The 18385-nt window shown below is 44.3% G+C and overlaps 1 protein-coding gene across 2 annotated transcripts in view; it reads left to right on the plus strand.

Moving 5' to 3' along the window:
* Nucleotides 1–18382, plus strand: part of SMG5 (SMG5 nonsense mediated mRNA decay factor) — a 31816-nt gene extending 13434 nt beyond the window's left edge. The window contains exons 14-22 of one of the 2 annotated variants that reach the window (XM_036754564.1): nucleotides 5269–5344; nucleotides 5982–6157; nucleotides 7476–7634; nucleotides 9305–9364; nucleotides 9695–9854; nucleotides 14214–14304; nucleotides 15365–15439; nucleotides 15966–16104; nucleotides 16497–18382. In XM_036754564.1, coding sequence (XP_036610459.1) covers nucleotides 5269–5344; nucleotides 5982–6157; nucleotides 7476–7634; nucleotides 9305–9364; nucleotides 9695–9854; nucleotides 14214–14304; nucleotides 15365–15439; nucleotides 15966–16104; nucleotides 16497–16580 — 1020 coding nt within the window. In that variant the 3' untranslated portion in view covers nucleotides 16581–18382. The remainder of the gene's footprint in view (nucleotides 1–5268; nucleotides 5345–5981; nucleotides 6158–7475; nucleotides 7635–9304; nucleotides 9365–9694; nucleotides 9855–14213; nucleotides 14305–15364; nucleotides 15440–15965; nucleotides 16105–16496) is intronic. The other variant, XM_036754563.1, reaches the window with a different exon arrangement.
* Nucleotides 18383–18385: the final 3 nt, after the last annotated feature.

The following is an 18385-nucleotide window of genomic DNA, read 5'->3' on the forward strand; positions in this document are numbered from 1 at the left end:
CTGTTCAAATCCTGTCTCAGACATTGTCTAACTTTGTTCACCCTAGGCAAGTTACTTACCTCTTCTCTGCCTCAGTTTCCTTATCAGTAAAATGCATATAACACCATCATATACCACAGGGCTATAGTGAGGGTAAAATGAACATGTCATTATTAGTCCTTTCTTCACAATATCCTTGTGAGGCACAGTGAAGTACATTTGGATAAAGATCAATGAAGGGAAAAAGGTATTTATTATTTCTGTTTAACAAATAAGAGCACTAGGACTTAGGGAGGTGAAGTGATTTCACCCATGTCCAACGGTGAGAATCAAAGCTGAGGAATAAACCCAAGTATCCTAATTCTAAGACAAGCATTCTTTCCATTATACCTTGTTGTCTGTCCTATGACCTAGAATGGGTGAAAAAATGTGGGTAGAGTATGTCAAGAAGTTGGAGAGTGGAGCAGTGTCACAGAGGAAGAAAGGAAAGGAATTGTTAAGTTTGCAGCTAGAAAACAAGTTCAAGGTTCTTAGAGACAAGAAGGGAATTGGATGTTCTGAGGAGAAAGCAGGTATTTGTCTTTTCAGGATAGCAGAACCCCATGCAGTATGAGTCAGAGGAAGAAGCAAAGGAGTGGTGATTGATAATTCCCTGCTCAGGGGTTGCCAACACAGCTCTTTAGGGACTTGGTAACAACAGTAAATAGATCTGGGGCACATATTCAATCTATTGATAGTTTCCCAAGTCTCATCAAAATAGATGACTACTGTGCACTTTAGATGATTCTTGGGGGCACAAATGATACAGCCAGAAAGAACCTAAAAATATTGCTAAAAATGTAGTCATGGGCAAGGAACTGAAGGTCCTGTGTAGGGGCAAAGATAGAATGTTTTCACAACTGCTTATTGAAGGCAAAAGATACAGAAGAGAAAAATCAGTTTAGGATGTGAACACCTGGCCAAAAGGGGGTGTATGAGAATGAGATTGGGATTGCTGGACCCCAGTTTTAAAATAAAGGAATGACAGACGGCTTCTGAAGGATGCAGCGCACCTAGCAAAAACCTATAAGAATACATTTGCTGGGTGTCCGAGAGGTCAAAAGTTCAGAAGAGCTAACTAAAAAAGACTGGAAAAAGAAAGCTGCTTATATAGATCCACCAATCTAAATAACATAGAGAGAAGCTGCAATGAAAGAAGAAACACTTAGAAGTTCACAGACTCTAAGACAGGAACCAATAATAAATAAACTCTGTGGCTTCAAATGGCTGAAGTTTAGGCAAAAAGCAAGAGGAACCATAGCTCTTATTTCAAGGATCTAAAATCTTACCTTGTAGACTTAGCACTGAGACTTGGTGGCATAAAACCTGTGACTGAAATAGATGTGGTTCTGAGTGTGTATAGCATATTTACATGAAAGAGGATAGCTAAAAGGTCAGGTGAAAAAGCATTGTATGTTAAGAAGGCAAGTGAAGAAATCTGAAGAGCAGGGTGAAGTATAGTAGAGAGCATTTGGATAAAGATTAATGGAAGCAGTTTTTGTCATTGGAGTGTGCCCTCACCAGCGCTTCTTAAACTGTGGAAGACTGTTTACTTATGAAATGGAAATGATGAGAACCTTGAAGGGGATGGTGAGCAGGGACCACCGTGTTCCAGAGTTTGTGATAGAAGGAAGGAAACCGGAGCAGGATCTGACATAGACTTTGAATGAGAGGGAGCTGTTTTCAGCAGTTGCAGAGGAAAGTTCAGTAGGATTCCATGGACTAACATTCCATAGAAGCCAGCCCAGCAGTGATGGGAAACTCAAGAATTAAACTTTAAAGATAAAAAGGGAAGCAATTTCAGTGAAGGAGTTATCAGAGGAGACTGACATGGCTGCACTAGAGAACTCTCCAACCATCTCACCTTTTAGAAAGTATGTACAGAAAGTGGAAGTGAATGAGGGAGAAACAGTGACTACAAGAGATGGTCACAATAATGCAAAACTAGTGTCAGAAGAGCCAAAGCACTAGGTGTGTTGAGGCTGGCCAGTAAAACTAAGGGCAATTGTTAGAGGGAATATTTTGCTGGGGGGGATGGGAGATTGAAGCAGGGTTCAGACCGCCGTTACACAGGTGGAATGATGGTCCCTAACCACAGAGAAAAGATAGAGCTGTTTAATTCTCATTTTTCCTCTGCTCTTGGGAATGGCAGAACAAAACTGCCTAATGGGAAGTTAATACCAAGATAAATAAGGAAATTGTACCTGACTCAGGTGAATTACATGATGAGTGTGGTTGCTGAGCCCCCATCAGTGTAATATGAAAGATTGGGGAAAATGGGAAAAGAGCCTTGCATACTGGAGAAGGGCATATATTGTCCTGATTTGTTTCTTCTAAAACAGTTTTAAGAAGGAATAGCATCTACGACCTACAAGCCTGTGAGCTTACCTTAGTTTCGTTTTTCTATTTTAAAAATTTTTTTATTCATTTTAAACTTAAATACAAAATGAAAAAAAAATATTCCCATGTACACAGCAGAACATGAAGAGTGGATTCAATATAGAACCTTCAATTTCCATTTCAGCCTGTTTTTTTTAAACTATGTAATAAATACTACATATTGTTTTCAATGCTACCCAGCTTTTCTGTGCTTCCTTCTAAGTTTTCTTTTGTTCTGTGCTGTGGACTTTTTTTTCCTCCCTCCTTCCCCACCCTTCTCTAGAGAAAGCTATAACTAAACACAAATATATATGCATATACACACATATACATTTGTGTAAGACCATACTATACATATTTCTATTTGTCGGTTCTTTCTCTTGAGGTAGATAGCATCTTCTTTGGTAGGTCCAGGTCTGTCTTTGTTTTCTGAGATCAATCAACTCATCATTTCTCTTAGCATAGTAGTATTCCTTCAGAGTCGTGTACCACAACTTGCTTAGCCATTCCCCAATTGAAGGGCATCTGTCATTTTAGCCAGTATGGTAGGCATAAGATGATATCTCAAAGTTGTTTTGATTTGCATTTCTCTAATCGATAATGATTTAGAACATTTTTTCATATGACTACTTATAGTTTTGGTTTCTTCATCGAAAAACTGCTTATTGTTATTCTTTGATTACCTTAGTTTCCTGGGGAAATTCTGAAATAGATTATTCAAGAGATGGTTAATAAACATCTAGAAAAGGATGCAGTGACTCCCAGGAGCCTCTATGGCTTCATCAAAAACAAGTCATGCTTAACTAACCTAGTTTTCTTTTTTGACCGGATTACTAAATTAAAATGTCAGAGGGATTTGATAAAATGCTGCATATTCTTGGGAAAAGATGACTAGATGTGGTCTGGTTAGATGGACTTGGAACGTTTTGAATGGCTGTATTCAAAGAGTAGTCATTTATAGTTGCCAGAAAAGGTCTCCAGTGGAGTGCCCTGGAGATCTATGCTTGATCTTGTGCTGTTTCATGTTTTTGTCAGTAACTTGGATAAAGGCATAAATGGCAATGCTTACCAAATTTGCAAATTACACAAAGTTGGGAGAAGAGAGCTAACACAGTAGATGAGAGATGATCCAAAATTATCTTTCCAGGCTAGAGCAGAATACTAAATCTTGTTAGATTGTATTCACTAGGCATAACTGCAAAAATCTTATGCTTAGGTTCAAATAAAATCACCTTCTTAAGTAAGGAGTAAAGAGGTATGCTTAATAAGCATTTTGTCGGAAACGACTCTGAGGGCATTAATGTATGCCAGTTCAGTGTGAATCAGCATTGTCATGTGTTAGCTATTTGCTAATTTGATCTTGGGCTGCATTGAGAAGAATAACTTCAAGGAATGAGAAGGTGATTGTCCTCTTTACCCTGTGCAGGTCAGAACACATCTGGATTTGTGTTCAGTTCTAGGCACCACAGTTTAAAAAGGGCATTAATTGCTCTGTGCCTCATCTGTAAAATGGGAGCGATGATGATAATAGCACCCTCCTCCCAGGGTAGTTGTGAGGCACAAATGAGATAACACACGTAAATGTAACACTTGGTAAGTCTTCTAAGTGATACGTGCTAGCTGTGATTATTTTTACAAGCTTGAGGATATCTAGGATGGTAAAAAACTTGAGTCATACTGTATGAAGATTGATTGAAGGAACTAGACACGCTTGGTCTGGAGAAGAAATGAATCAGGACACGTAGCTGTTTTTAAGTATTTGAAGGCCTGTCATATGTAAAAGGAGCTAGATTTGTTGTTTGGTCCCAGAAGGCAGAACCAAATTCGGCTTTAGATCAACTCTCCAAAGGTAGAAGACTTCTAACTCTAGAATTCTGTGATTATGTGCTAATTACCAGGATTGTACTATAATTTTGTACCTCTTGTTGTTCCCATATACACCCTTCTTCATAGTGGAACACCTCTTTGCCCATGTAAGACAGATTCTCCCTCTTGCTATTTTCTGATGTGTCATCTCATCTAATAAGCTTGTCACCAACACCACTGAAGTTCAAATCACTGAGATTATTGGGAGAATGGGAAAGAATGGAGATATCTCTGAGAAACATTTCTGAGCAATCTGCTGTTTTCCTTAGACCAGGTGTGGAGTAGGCAGGGTACAAGCATTTATTAAATGCCTCCTATGGGCCAGACACTGCGCTAAGGGCTTTACAAATATCTCATTTGAAACTCAAACAACTCTAGAAGATCGGTGCTATTATTTTCCTCGTTTTATGGTGGAAGAGACTGAGCCAGGCAGATGTTAAGTGTCAGGATCACACAGTCTGAGGCTGGATTTGAATTCAGCTTTTCTGACCCCAACACCAGATCTACTACACCATTTAGCTGTCTCCAGGACAGTCGAAGTCTGGGTTTTTGTTTATCAGTCGTTCTTTAGTCATGTCCAACTCTTTGTGACTCCATTTGGGGTTTTTCTTGGCAAAGATACTGGAGTGGTTTGCCATTTTTTCTCCAACTCATGTTTTACAAATGAGGAAACTGAGGCAAGCAGGGTCGAGTGACTTGACCAGAGTCACACAGCTAGTGTCTGAGGCCAGATTTGAACTCAGGAAAAGGTGTCTTCCTGATTCTAGGCCTAGTACTCTACTGTGCCAACAAGCTGCACCAGGGGGTCAAAATTTTTTTTTTTGGAATGGAAAGAACACCTTTTTTTTCTTCTTCAATCTGGATCATCCCACGTTTGGAAATCAGTTTTTCCTCTGACCTAATCTCCATCTCTTTTGTGGATGCATTCTACCTTCTGTGGATCTCCCCTACATTAGTTTTTTTCTCAGTCCTGCTAAGCCTCTTTCCTTGTTCCTGTCCCTACAGAGCTCCCAAAGCCTATGGAATCGCCTCTCTGTGTTACTGAACCTCCTACCAGCTGCTGGAGAACTCCAGGAGCCCAGTAAGTCAGCCCCTTTTTCCTCCATACCCTATCTTAGCCCGTCTGTTCTCCCTCCCTTTTCCTGATCACTCCTCAGCTACAATTTAAGCTAATCCCAAAGGTAAGGAGGTTAATTAGATTCGTCTCTGCACCCTTAAAGTATACAATAGAAGATTGTGGTCCCAGCCTCTCTGGTTTCCCATCCCTAAACACTGGCTCAGTGTGGAACAGGATAGCTAACCTGATCCAGTTTGGAGCTCTCAGGGGGTAGGAGAAAAGAGACAGCCGGGGCTGGAGAGAGAAGCTGACTGGAGAGAGTGGTGATTGCTGTCACCCTGATGCTTGTGGTCTAGGTTGACCCCCAAGTCTGAGAAAACTTGTCTCTTTTCAGTGCATCTATTTTATTCCCTTTTCTCTTCCCATCTCTGCTTCATACTCCCCTCTTCCAAGGAACCTCCTTACATTGATTTTTTTCACCCATATCTCACATACTTTGCTTCTGCAGTTCCTTCTCATGAGTCCTTGGGTTGAGAGAGTAGGAGTGATAGTAACTATCTCTCCCTTTTTAGATTGTGAGTTCCTAAGTGCAAGGATTCACCTTCTAGATCTTTCCCTGCCTTCCAAGGGTGGATACACTAATGTATTTGTCTTTCCCCAGGCCTGGTCTTGTGTCCTGAGGTACAGGATCTCCTTCTGGGCTGTGAACAACCTGACCTTCCCACTTCCCTGCTGCTTCCAGAAGACACAGCTCTCCGCAACCTACCCCCACTCCGAACTGCCCATAAACGCTTCAATTTTGAACTGGATCGACCATTGCTCAGTCCCATGGAGGAGGTGAGCATATCCCTGGTTCCCATTTGTTTGTCACATATACCTCAAATCACAGGATCTTGAAGGTTTGGGAACTTCTTTTACCTTACCTATCCACTTGCTTCTGAATAGAACCATCCCATCGTTGGCAGAGCAGGCTCTCCTGGCTTATGTTTTCATTCTGGGTCTTCCACCCTCAAATAGGTGAGCATGTTATAGTGCAAAGAAAGAGTATGGAGCCTTGGGTTCAACATTGGAACACTACTGGATATCTCCTCTGCTCTGCTTTCAGTAAATCCTGTCTTGGGCTACTTTTGTTATCCTCTTGTTGAAAAAATATTGCTACTTGTACTCTGCATTTTAGGTACAAATCTGCCAGAAATAATTTGTAGTAATTTAACATTCTAAATTCAAGCAATTTGAGCTATACTGACAGTCTCCTTATCCCCTGGGATATTTTTCTAATATTAGGTATTTTGAAGTTATATAGGAATCTTTTTTTTTTAACGTTCCATTTTTAAAATTTTGAGTTCCAAATTATCTCCCTCCCTTCTGCCACTCTTCCACCCATTGAGAAGGCAAGCAGTATATGTAGAAATCTTAAAACAAGGAAAATGTAACTGATAAAATGCAAGTTGAGTTTACATTTTGTTCTAGCTATGGTAGTCTTAGAGAAAAGCCACTTGACTCTTCCCTTAAGGGGTCTTCCCTCAGCTAATCTCTTAGTGAAGTAATCAAAGAGGCTTCTTCCCTCTGATCCATAATAATCAAGAGATGGGATCTCTTCTAGAAATATAGAAAGGTGGGGGTGGGGCTGTCTTTAAGTAGACTATTACAGATCCCTTTGGGGAATGGGAAGGCAGTGATCTTAACTAAACCCAAGATATTTCTTATTCTAAATTTGGTTACCACCTTTAATCCATTTTCTAGGGCTTTGACTTTCATTTTTCAATTTTTAAACATTTGTCTGAAAGAAGTTAGGCCTGAGAGAAAGAATTTTACTGGAACACATTGTTTCTTGAGAGGCTTAAGATAGTTTCTTTCCTTTAGGTAGGTCTGGAAAAAACTTAAGACTAGAGAAATATTTATTTCCGAATATTTTCATTGGAACTATAAAGAAGGTTTTTAATAGTCTTCCACACTCGCCTTTCCTCAGAATCTTTGAGGTTTCCACATGTATACACCTGGAAGCAGAAAGATAGAAGATAGAATTCTCTGAAAGGGATGAAAGTGGGCAGAGTTTGCTGAGATGGAGAGGGGATATTTGACTGAGTCTCCCTCCCCCGCCCATACCTTTACTGTAATATCTCTTCTGTCTCTCCTCTTCCTAATATCCATCCAGTCTGTCGTGCGAATCTGTTGCATCCGTAGCTTTGGCCACTTCATTACCCATCTTCAAGGCAGCATCCTGCAGTTTAACTCTGAGGTTGGCATCTTTATCAGTATTGCTCAGGCTGAGCAAGAGAATCTGTTGCAGCAGGCTCAGGCCCAGTTCAGGATGGTAAGTATTGATCCTCCTCCCTAACCCCCACCCTTAAGGATCCTGAGGTTCTTCTCAGCATTTCCACTTAAGGCTTATATACAAGGCAACACTGTCTAGCTGGCAAAGTTATAGCTATCAGTATAGAGGGAGAGATGGGAAGTATCAGAGCAAGGTTGGAAAGGTACGTGGCATGGTCGTTTGCGGGCAATGAGTATGGGGAACAACTTTAGGAAGGCTTCTGGGCATGGTCTGGCAGGGAGAAGAGGAGGAGGAACTCCTCCTTTAGCCAGGAGGCATTGGGAGGGCAAAGATAAGCAGGTATTGCAGACAACCCATGTACCAGTCATCCCTTCCGCGGCAGCTTTTCACCTTTACCTGCCTCTCTCCCTCTAAGAGTACCAGTGAAGTAAGAAACCAGCTTCTATTGCCACTTTCCATTGCTCCCTTCATACACAGTTCTTTCCTGTGATTCCTGATTCAATTACTACAGCCAGATTTCCATGTTCCCTTGAATATTTCTATGTAATGACTTGGCACCTTCTCTTCACCCTAGCAGGAAGAAGGAGAATCTTGACTTCAGAGGAGGGTATTTGTGTATGTGTTGATGGGATGTTGTCATACAGTCTTATCTGTATCTCCTCTGTGTGTTTCTTTCATCCAGCATTTTTCCTTCCATTCATACTGATCACCTCTTTTCTAGAATATTTTTTAATTGTTTATTATTAACTTAATCATCAAAACAAACAAAAAAGTTTAAGTAACGCTTTTAGTCACTTACACTAAACCATTAACTCCAAACTAAGGTTTTCTGAGAGGCAAACTTTTATCTATATACCATATAGATATATACAACAAGTTTTTTAACTTGGGGGACTTGCAGACAGCTGGTATCCTCTCCAGTAACAGGGAATTTTAGAAAATGGTAGGGAAACATAATGAGTTCAGTTTTGGACATGTTGAGTTTAAGATGTCCACAAAACATCCAGTTTAGGATGTCTAAAATGCAATTGGAGATGCAAGACTAGAGGTCAGCAGAGAGGTTAGGTGTGGATAAGTAGATTTGAGAATCACTAGTGTAGAGAAGATCATTGGATCTATGGAAATTAATGAGATCACCAAGTGAAGTAGTATAGAGGGAGAAGAGAACAGGGCCTGGGACAGAATCCTGAGGGACATCTAACATAGATAGATAAATCTTGTGGACTATTCAAGTCATTTCCTCCCCCACCCCCAGCTTTCTTTGTTGCAGTCTGCCCTGATCAAATGTTGCTAGATTATTCTTCTAACGTTGCTTCTCCCAACACTTCAGTCTATCGTAATAATACCTGTGCTACCCTTATAGTCCTTGCCGAGTGCTGCCTTTTGTAATTAGTTAGATTTCTGTATGTTTATACCTCCTCTTCCTAACTAGATTGTAAGCCTCTTGAGAGCAGAGACAGAGTTTTTGTGTCCTGTATAGTAGGTGATCAGTAATTGTTAACTGATCGATACAGTGGCTTAGATTCCAGGAATGCACTTTCTTATGCTTCCTTTTTCCAGCAGGGACAGTTAAAAGGTATTTGATTGCAAGGCTGATGCTTGTCTCAGATCCCAGGGATTTCTCCTCATGTTGTTCCTAAGGAAGGCGATTTCTCAGATCTAATCCTTAACTCTTCTTTAGCTAGTCTCTCATTTTCTTTCATAAACAGGCACAGGAAGAGGCTCGTCGGAATCGGCTGATGAGAGACATGGCTCAACTTCGGCTGCAGGTGGGAAAATAGGAATCCTGTCTTTCTCCTCATTTCTCCCATTAGAATAGTTCCCATACACAAGTCCCGTGTACCATCCTGACTTCCATTCCTTTATTTGCCAGCCCTTCATATATTTCACTGGGTTTCTTTACTTTGTCCTCACCTCCCAATTTCTTGTTCTACCTTTTCCTTTCTTTTTTCTTCTCTCCATCCTCTTCCTGAAAACCATAGCAACCTTAAACAGCCTAAGAAACATTAACAGTTGTCCTCTACCTTTCCTACTGAAATGTTAGTCCTTGAAGAGACTTAAAGGCACCAACTTACTGCCTTTTGCTCTTCTCCCACCAGCTCGAGGTATCCCAGCTGGAGGGCAGTTTGCAGCAGCCCAAAGCTCAGTCAGCGATGTCCCCATACCTTGTCCCTGACACTCAGGCTCTCTGCCAGCACCTCCCCATCATCCGCCAGCTGGCCAGCAGTGGCAGGTTCATTGTCATCATCCCTAGGACAGGTAAGGATTTGGGAGTTGGAAGGGCAGGACTATGTCGTAATAGTATCAGCAGTGCTACCCTGGACCAACTCTGTTGTCAGCCCAGGATTCTGTCTCTAACAGGGGCTCAACGGGATATGTTTTGGGACTTCATACATCTTAGCTCACTAGACCTCCTAACCAGTCCCCGTACCTCAGTCTCTCCCTTTTCTATCCATCCTTCACCAGCCACCAAATTAACCTTAAAATACAAGTCTGATCATTCCTCTACTTTAGGGTAAAATACAAATCCTTCAGTCTGGTACGGAAACTCATTTTCTTTCCAAAATTACTTCGTGTTACTGTCCTTCTCTATTCCCCACATATGACATTCCATCTCCAGCCAGTGTACCTGCACAAATGGTCTTCTGTCTCTGGAGTCATTCAGTCCTTCCAATAAACTTAGATTAGGTGGCTACTACATGCCATTCTCTGCTAAACTCCAGGAATACAAAGAATGGCAAAGGCAGTCCTTGCTCTCCAGGTACTTACACTCTAATAGAGGATGCAGCATGTAATCACACATACAAACAAGCTATATACACAGTATAGCTATATACAGGATCAATTGGACTAAGGGTTTAGGAAACACTTTGCGTAGAAGGTGGGATTTTAGTTAGAGCTTGAAGGAGGCAGGTATGGGGAAGAGCATTCCATGCATGCAGTGAGTGTAGTGGGAGTCAAGAATGGCAAGCAGTTTTTTAACTTGGGGGACTTGCAGACAGCTGGTATCCTCTCCAGTAATAGGGAATTTTAGAAGATGGGAGGGAAACATAATGAGTTCAGTTTTGGACATGTTGAGTTTAAGATGTCCACAAAACATCCAGTTTAGGATGTCTAAAATGCACTTGGAGGTCAGCAGAGAGGTTAGGTGTGGATAAGTAGATTTGAGAATCATTAGTGTAGAGAAGATCATTGAATCCATGGAAATTAATGAGATCACCAAGTGAAGTAGTATAGAGAGAGAAGAGAAGAGGGCCTGGGACAGAATCCTGAGGGACATCTACTCTTAGAAGGTATGATTTTTCAATTCAGTAAACATTTATTAAGTGCCTGCTGTGTGCTAGACACTGCTAAGTACTGGGGATACAAAAAGAGGTAAAAGAAGGCAGACCCTGCCTTCAAGGAATTTACAGTCTAATGGGAGCTAACATTTCAACAAATATGTACAAAGTGAGCTATATACAAGGTAAGTAGGAAATAATTGAAAAGGGGGAAACACTGGAATTCAGAGAGGTTAGAGAAGCCTTTCTGTAGAAGGTGGGACTTGGAGTTAAAGGAAGCCAGAGGTAGTCAGTAGTCAGAGCAGAGAAAGGAAAGCATTCCAAGCATGGTAGACAGCCAGATCAAATGCCCAGAGATGGTGTGTCTTATTGGTGAAACAGCCAGAAGGCCAGTGTCATTGAGTCAGAATATGTGTGCTAAGGAGTAAGGTAGAAGAAAACTGGAACGAGGTGAAGAGGCTAGGTCATGAAGGACCAAACAGAGCATTTTGTATTTGTTCCTGAGGACAATGGAAAGCCACTGAAGTTGATTTGAGTAGGAGGGTTGCTATGATCTGACCTGTGTTTTAGGAAAATCACTTGTCCCTGACACTTAGGCTCTCTGCTAGCACCTCCCTATCATCCGCCAGTTGGCCAGCAGTGGCAGGTTTATTGAGTGAAGAATGGATTAGAGTGTGAGGTGATGAGAGCCTCCAGTTGGGTGGTGGCAGTGTCAGAGAAGAGGGTATAAACAAGATATTGCAGAGATGATAACGACAGCCTTGGCAACAATTTGGATATTGGGGAGGGGGGTGCGGTGAGAGATAGTGATCCAGGATGTTGGAGAGCACAAGGGACTGGGAGGATGGTGTTGCTATCTGCAGGATTAGAGAAGGTAGAAAAGAGGGAAGGTTTAGGAGGAAAGATAATGAGTTCTATTTTGGATATAGTGAGTTTAAGATATTTACCGCACATCAAGCTATCTGAAAGGTAGTTGGAGATGCAAGATTGGAGGTCAACAGAGAGACTGGGGAGCAAAATAGGTGGATTTGAGAATCATCAACATAGAGATGGTAGTAAATTCCTGGGAGCTGATGAGATCCCCAAGTGAAGTAGTAGAGAGGGAGAAGAGAAGACCCAGGACAGAACTTTGAAGAGCACCTGCAGTTGAAGGGTGTGATCTGGAGGAGGATCTAGAAAAGGAGACACAGAAAGAGTGGTCTGACAGGTAGGAGGAGAACCAGAAGAAAGTGGTGTCCTAAAAACCTAGAAAAGAGAGTATCAGGGAGTAGAAAGTGATCAACAGTGTCAAAGGCTGCAGAGAGGTTGGGAATGAAGATTAAGAAAAGACCACTGCTTCAGGCAATTAAGAGATGTAAGTTTGGAAAGAACAATTTCAGTGGAATGATGAGGTCAGAAACCAGATTGCAAGAGGATTGTGTGTGAGGAGAGAGAGACCTTTTCAAGGAGTTTGTCCTCAAAACTCAGAAGAGATACAAGACAGTAGTGGAGATGGAAGGATTGAGTGAGTGCTTTTTGAGGATGGGCATGCTTTTAGGCAACAGGGAAGCAGGAAGTAGACGGAGAAATTGAAGACAGATGAGAGAATAGAGGTGGCAGAGGAGACAATCTGTTGGAGGAAACTGGATAGAATGGGATGACTTTAGCATGTAAAAGAGTTGGCCTTGGCAAGGCAAGGGTCTCCTATTCATTCAAGATAGGGATGAAGGATAGTGGCAGCAGGCATCTGAGTGACATAAGATGAGAATAAGAGAAGGGGAAGCTCAGTAAAATATGAGGCAAAGTTCTTATCTGAAAGGGGAGGCGGAGGGGGAGGGAGTGCCATGGGAGGTTTGAGGAGGGATGAAGAGTTTTGGAAGAACCACTACATTGAATGGAATAGTGACAGTTTGGGAAGTGGGGAAGGATTGTCTGGTCACAGCGAGGGCCCAGTTTAAGTTGTGTAAATTTGTGGTGACCCCAGTCAGAAGGGTTGCATGATTTTTTTCCACCTTCTTTCAGCAGCACATTTGTAGAAGGAAAAGGGCATTGGATGATGTAAGTGATCCAAGGCTGAGACTCGATAGGGTGCAGCCAGTGACATAAGAGGGCCAGGGATTGAAAAGGACAGTGTAGATTTGGTTTTTTGTTTTTTGGGGGGGGGGGCAGGGCAATTAGGGTTAAGTGACTTGCCCAAGGTCACACAGCTAGTAGCATCTGAGGCCAGATTTGAACTCAGGTTCTCCTGACTCCAGGGCCGGTGCTCTACTCACTGCACCACCTAGCTGCCCCCGACAGTGTAGATTTGAACTGATTTGCTAAGGGATCAGATGAGGAAAAGAAGAGTAGAGCTAATGCAGGGGGGGGGGTGCAGGAGGGAACTAAGTAGGTGGGGGATGGGAGGTCACAATGTGGATGAAGAGCACAGGGTCTGGAGTCAGAAGGTACTTCATCCAGTTCTTAGCTTCCTTCGAAGACCTGCCCCGCACTCCCTCCTACAGGAGGCCTTTCCTGATCCTCCTGAAATTACTCTGTCTACATTCTGTATTTGGAGTGTCATCTCAGAGAGGGAAGGGGACTGTTGTGGTTTTGTCTTCCTATTCCTAACCCCTAGCACCATGCTTTGTATGGAATAGGCACTTAAGAAATGTTTGTGGAATAAAATAGCTGAGCTTTCCTGGTATCATGCTCACTTGTTAGGGACCTGTCACCAAAACGTTCCAGTTGCCATTACCCATTATGGCCCTGCTCTCCATGGATTTATCCAAGCCCTTCAATTTCTGCCTGCTCATCCTCCATCCCCTTTGTACATTTAAGTATGTCCTTTCACTGTTTCCTACCCCCTCCTCCCAGAGTTTTCATCCTTGGATCATGGGAGATCAGAATTTGGGACTTCAGTTCCCTCCCTCTCCAATTGGAAGGCACAGAAGAAAACTATTTCATGGTTCCTGCCTCCTCAAAGAGTAGCTACTGGTCTCTAGTAGCTTTGGTGACTGAGAAAACCTTTCTCTTTTCTAGCCATTGATGTGGCCACTTGCCACCTTCTTTTGTAGACGCAGAAATTACCCTCCCTCAAAACCTTATCTTTTCCTCTTCCCTGTAACCTATGTAATAAGTCAGCTTCAGAGAAGGGCAGATTTGAGGTCACTGCTGGGGACATTTAATCAGATTTTTAGTGAGTTCCTACTATATTTAAAATGTTATGCTAGGCAGATTCACTCAGTTTCCTCAATTGTAAAATAATTCCTACCAACCAAGGTTATTGTAAGGTTAAAATGAGCTATTTCTGAAGCACTTTACAAACCTTAAGATCCTGTATAAATGGTGGCTGTTGTTTTTCCCACCTTTGGGGAATTAGTGATTGACGGCTTAGACTTGCTGAAGAAGGAACATCCGGGAGCTCGGGATGGGATCAGATATCTGGAAGCCGAGTTTAAAAAAGGAAACAGGTGAGAGCTGGTGCTGGCGTGGGTGGGGCTTTGATGGGGCAAGGCCAAGGGTTAAAGGAGCAGCCCAGGTGTCCATTCTGTCCACTCCTTCTCCCTCGCATCACCTGGACTTCATTCTTTTCGTCTGTTTAGGTATGGGTTGGACTAGATCAGTGCTTCTTAAACTGTGGGTTGAGACATGAAGGGGTCCCCAGTAGAAAAAGTTTAAGAAGCCCTGGACTAGATGGCCTTTGAGGTCCCCCCCAATTCAGATACTTGTCCGGAAGGAGAAGCCTCTTTAAAGTGGGAGAGCCAGGGCTAGGGCTAGGTAGAGGGTTACTAATTCTGTCAGGTTCCCTTCGATGGAGGGGGTCATGGGAGCTAGAGGGAGAGCCTTCCCACAGAGTCATTCATACTGTGGCCTAGGAGCTGATTTAACATCCACCCTTTTCACTCCTCTCCAGGGAAGTGATATGTTGCAGTCTGGCATCATAGGTGCCCGTGTGTTGGAATAGTCAGTCTCTCGAAGCCTTGTCTCTGTCAATACTTTGTAGAGCATGTGCTCAATAACAGGCATTGCCCCCAACAGATCAGGACTTTGTGACTGTTCTCCATCTGGGAGAGCTTGATGGGGGGCTGGCACAGAGGAAAGAAAAGATTCCCCCTCCTCCCCCCTCCTTCTTGCTCAAGAAACAGCCAGCTGAGCTGGCTCTCCTCTCTACCCCACCCCACTCTGTCAGGAAACAGCACAAAGCTGGCTTGTTTAGGCCTTTTCTTCAGAAGCTTTGACTTCAAAAGCGTCTATTGCTTTTCTCCTCCTGGCTCTGGGCGTCTTCAGTGCCTCCCCAGGGAGGAACCAAAGCAGTGATGTTATCAAGAGGAAAAGTGAACTGGGCTCAGCTCAGCAGGAAAGCAGCCTCAGGTGGCCCTTGCAGACGATGTGAGCACAGGGCTTCTTCCCTCCTCCCCCACCGAAAACCGATTCCCCCAGATTCATAATGACCCTCTTTGTCCTGTTACACCCTCCCCTGACACACACCCAGTCTCTAGAACCAAACATCCTTCTGTCTCTCCTTTACAGGTACATTCGCTGCCAGAAAGAGTTGGGGAAGAGTTTTGAGAGGCATAAACTGAAGAGGCAGGATATAGATGCCTGGTAAAGTTATAGACTTGACATCCCCGGGGCCTGAAATGGGAGGAAGGATGTTCTTAGAGGTACCACCTACCCATCCCTCCTGGGATCTTAGCATAGAGCATTGAGAGCTAGAAAATAATTCTTTGAGATATCAGCCAGAAGTGAAGACAATTCATCCCTCCCTCTGCCTCTGGAGAATGGCTTCCAATCTAGGTCCTCAAGATGCTTCCTACTTTTTAAGATGTCACCATAGCCTTCCCCTAGACCCCTGTTCCAGACTAGTAATTGAGAAGTCAGTCCTTCCATATGACCTCCAGCTCTTTCTTTGAATTGTCAGCTTTGTTACTCTGCTGTTGTGGAGATAATCAGTGCTGTCTTCTCTTCTCCCCCTGGAGTCTCTCTTTGGGATGTAGCCCTCTCAGGAGGCCATCATAGCCTATCCCCTCCGGTCTCCCCTCATACCCATTTCTTCTTCCTCTCTAAGTTATATTGGTTTCTAGAGAGAATCCCAGCTCATGGGCTGATGAAGGTTGTCTGTCCATCCCAGGACCCTCTATAAGATCCTGGACAATTGCAAACAACTGACTCTGGCCCAGGGAATTGGAGAAGATGATCCTAGTGGCATGGTGACCATCATCACTGGTCTTCAGATGGATAATCCCAGTACTTTCACTAGCTCCATGCAGGTAAGCAGGTCAACAGAGCTCAAGACTGGACCCCATTCAACAGGAGAACCCCAAGCTCAGCTTCCCCTCCTCTTGTTTTCCTAGGATGATGACTTCTCCACTCCAAGTCAGGTCCTTTAGTAGATAATGACAGTGAGAGAATAAAGAGAAATAAAATCTGGAGCTAAAAAAAGTCCTGGAGAGGCAAGTGAGCAGCCTACAGTTAACTAGAGGCAGGGTCAGGACTTCTCTAACCAGCTGTTGGTACATGGCCTGCCACAGGCACTTCATTTCCCTTTTCACCTTTGTCCTCTGGCCCATTCACCTGTCACCTGCCCCCTATAATGCATGAATACACGAAAAGGAAAGTCTCATGACACCTGTCCCCCACCTCTCCTCTTCTCCCCTTGCAGGCAGCGATACAAGCAGCCACCCACGCCAGTGTTGAGATCAAGAATGTGCTGGACTTCTACAGGCAGTGGAAGGAGATTGGCTGAGACTTCCCCCATGCCCCACACTGGGGTTGACTCCAATCTCTCCTCCCTTCCCCTGCAGCCGGGGCCGCCAACAGCAAACAGCAACCATTCCCCCAGTGTACACAGACAAACACAAACACACACACACACACACACAGGCACGGTCCCTACCCCGGTCATGCAGAGAGGCAGCAGGGAGGGCAAAGGAGGGGGCTAGGAAGATGGGGTCCCCTCCCCCAGCCTAACCTGTGTCCGAAAAGAAGGGAAAGAAACCTTGGAGCAGGAGAGTGCCTCCGGTTCCTTTAATCCTTCCCGTTTTTATTTTGCTCCAATCAGGAAGGTCTTGGCACCCTCACCTACCCCAGCCTCCATTGTCACCCTCGGGGGGAAGCTACAGGCAAAGGGGATTGTATTTCATTTGATTCAAAATCAGGAGCCGTTTGAGGAGCATTTCCTGGACCTTTTGCAAGGAGGGGACATCAGAGAGACCCTCTCCTTCCTTACCCAAGATCCAGGGCAGTGGGGGGAGGAGAGGATGACTCGGCCACCAACCCCAACCCCCTAGAGGTGGTGAGTTGGTTTGAGGTGGGTGTCTGGAGGTTGTCCCCAGACCCCTGCCCCCCTTCTAGTACCTATTCCCCTTCCCTCCATTACCCCGAGTTGGGGTGGGGGAACAGAACAGCTCAGGAGCAAAAAAGAGGCCTGTAGAAAAGGCAGAAATGGAGCCCAGCTCCTTTAGGGAAGATATACAAGACTTTGGCCTCCGTTCCAGTATTACTGCTCTTATTCCACTCCTGCCTGCTTTGTGTTCCACCGGAACCTGGGCCCCCACTTCTGCTTTTTGGCTTTCCCCATAGCTGCTGGGGCAGGAAACTGGAGGCATCTCCAGGAGCCATGGGCTGCTGTGTCTGACCCTCAACCTGAACAAGGTTTCCTGTTCTAGCTTCAGCCATCTTGCGGTAACCTTCCGGCTGCTGTGTTGTGACAGAGCTGGGAGCCTGCAAGGAGAGTAGTGGCGCCGCTGACACCAGAGATTGTGGGAAGGGGCAAACTTCTGCCAGGGTCAGGCCTCCCCAGCAGAGGACTGTAGGGAAGGTTACCTGCATATGTGACAAAATTAGGGGAAGGAGGGACCCAGAAATGTCCAGTTTCTAGAGGCTGATTGGTTGGGGATGTAGAAAGCCCAGAGTGGTTCCCCAGCTATCCCTGCCCTTCCCCTCCCCATTGTGTCTTCAGGCCCTGGCCAACATGGGACTTGCTGGGGAAGGAAGTTAGGGTTTCTGGTTTCGTAACTGAGCATGAGTGACTCATCTCCCAGCAGGGTAGTTTTGGGGGTGTTGAGATCAAGATTGGGGTAGTAGGAGCAAAGATCATGGTAAACGCTCAGGGCATTGAGGGCAGATCACGGCAGCAAGAGCACACTGGGACACACTGCCCAGGTATACCTTCCTCCCACTTTTTTCATTTTCCTCAGGACCCTTTGGCACATGGCAGTGCTCCTTCCTTCTCCCCCTACCCCAACTTAGTCTTCTTGGGGGTCTGGGGAGGGTCAAGTGGGCACCCAGAGTAAGAAGGACTGAAAACAGAGAAAGAAAAGTCAAGTTGGATGACTGAAGGGAGAGGAAGAATTGGTTGCTTCTCCTGCCCCCAGCAGATCCCAATACCAACTTCCCTGACAAGGTTCCCAGAGGAGAGGCACACCTGCCCAGCACCTCTGAGAAACCAAATCTGAAAGAATGGGGGCAGGATTGGGGTGTTCGCTAACCCCACAGCAAAGACTGTAAGACTGAAACATCATTCAATAAAGTCCTCCTAACCCTGTCCCC

Source organism: Trichosurus vulpecula, chromosome 4, assembly GCF_011100635.1.
Source record: "Trichosurus vulpecula isolate mTriVul1 chromosome 4, mTriVul1.pri, whole genome shotgun sequence".
Lineage (NCBI taxonomy): Eukaryota > Metazoa > Chordata > Mammalia > Diprotodontia > Phalangeridae > Trichosurus > Trichosurus vulpecula.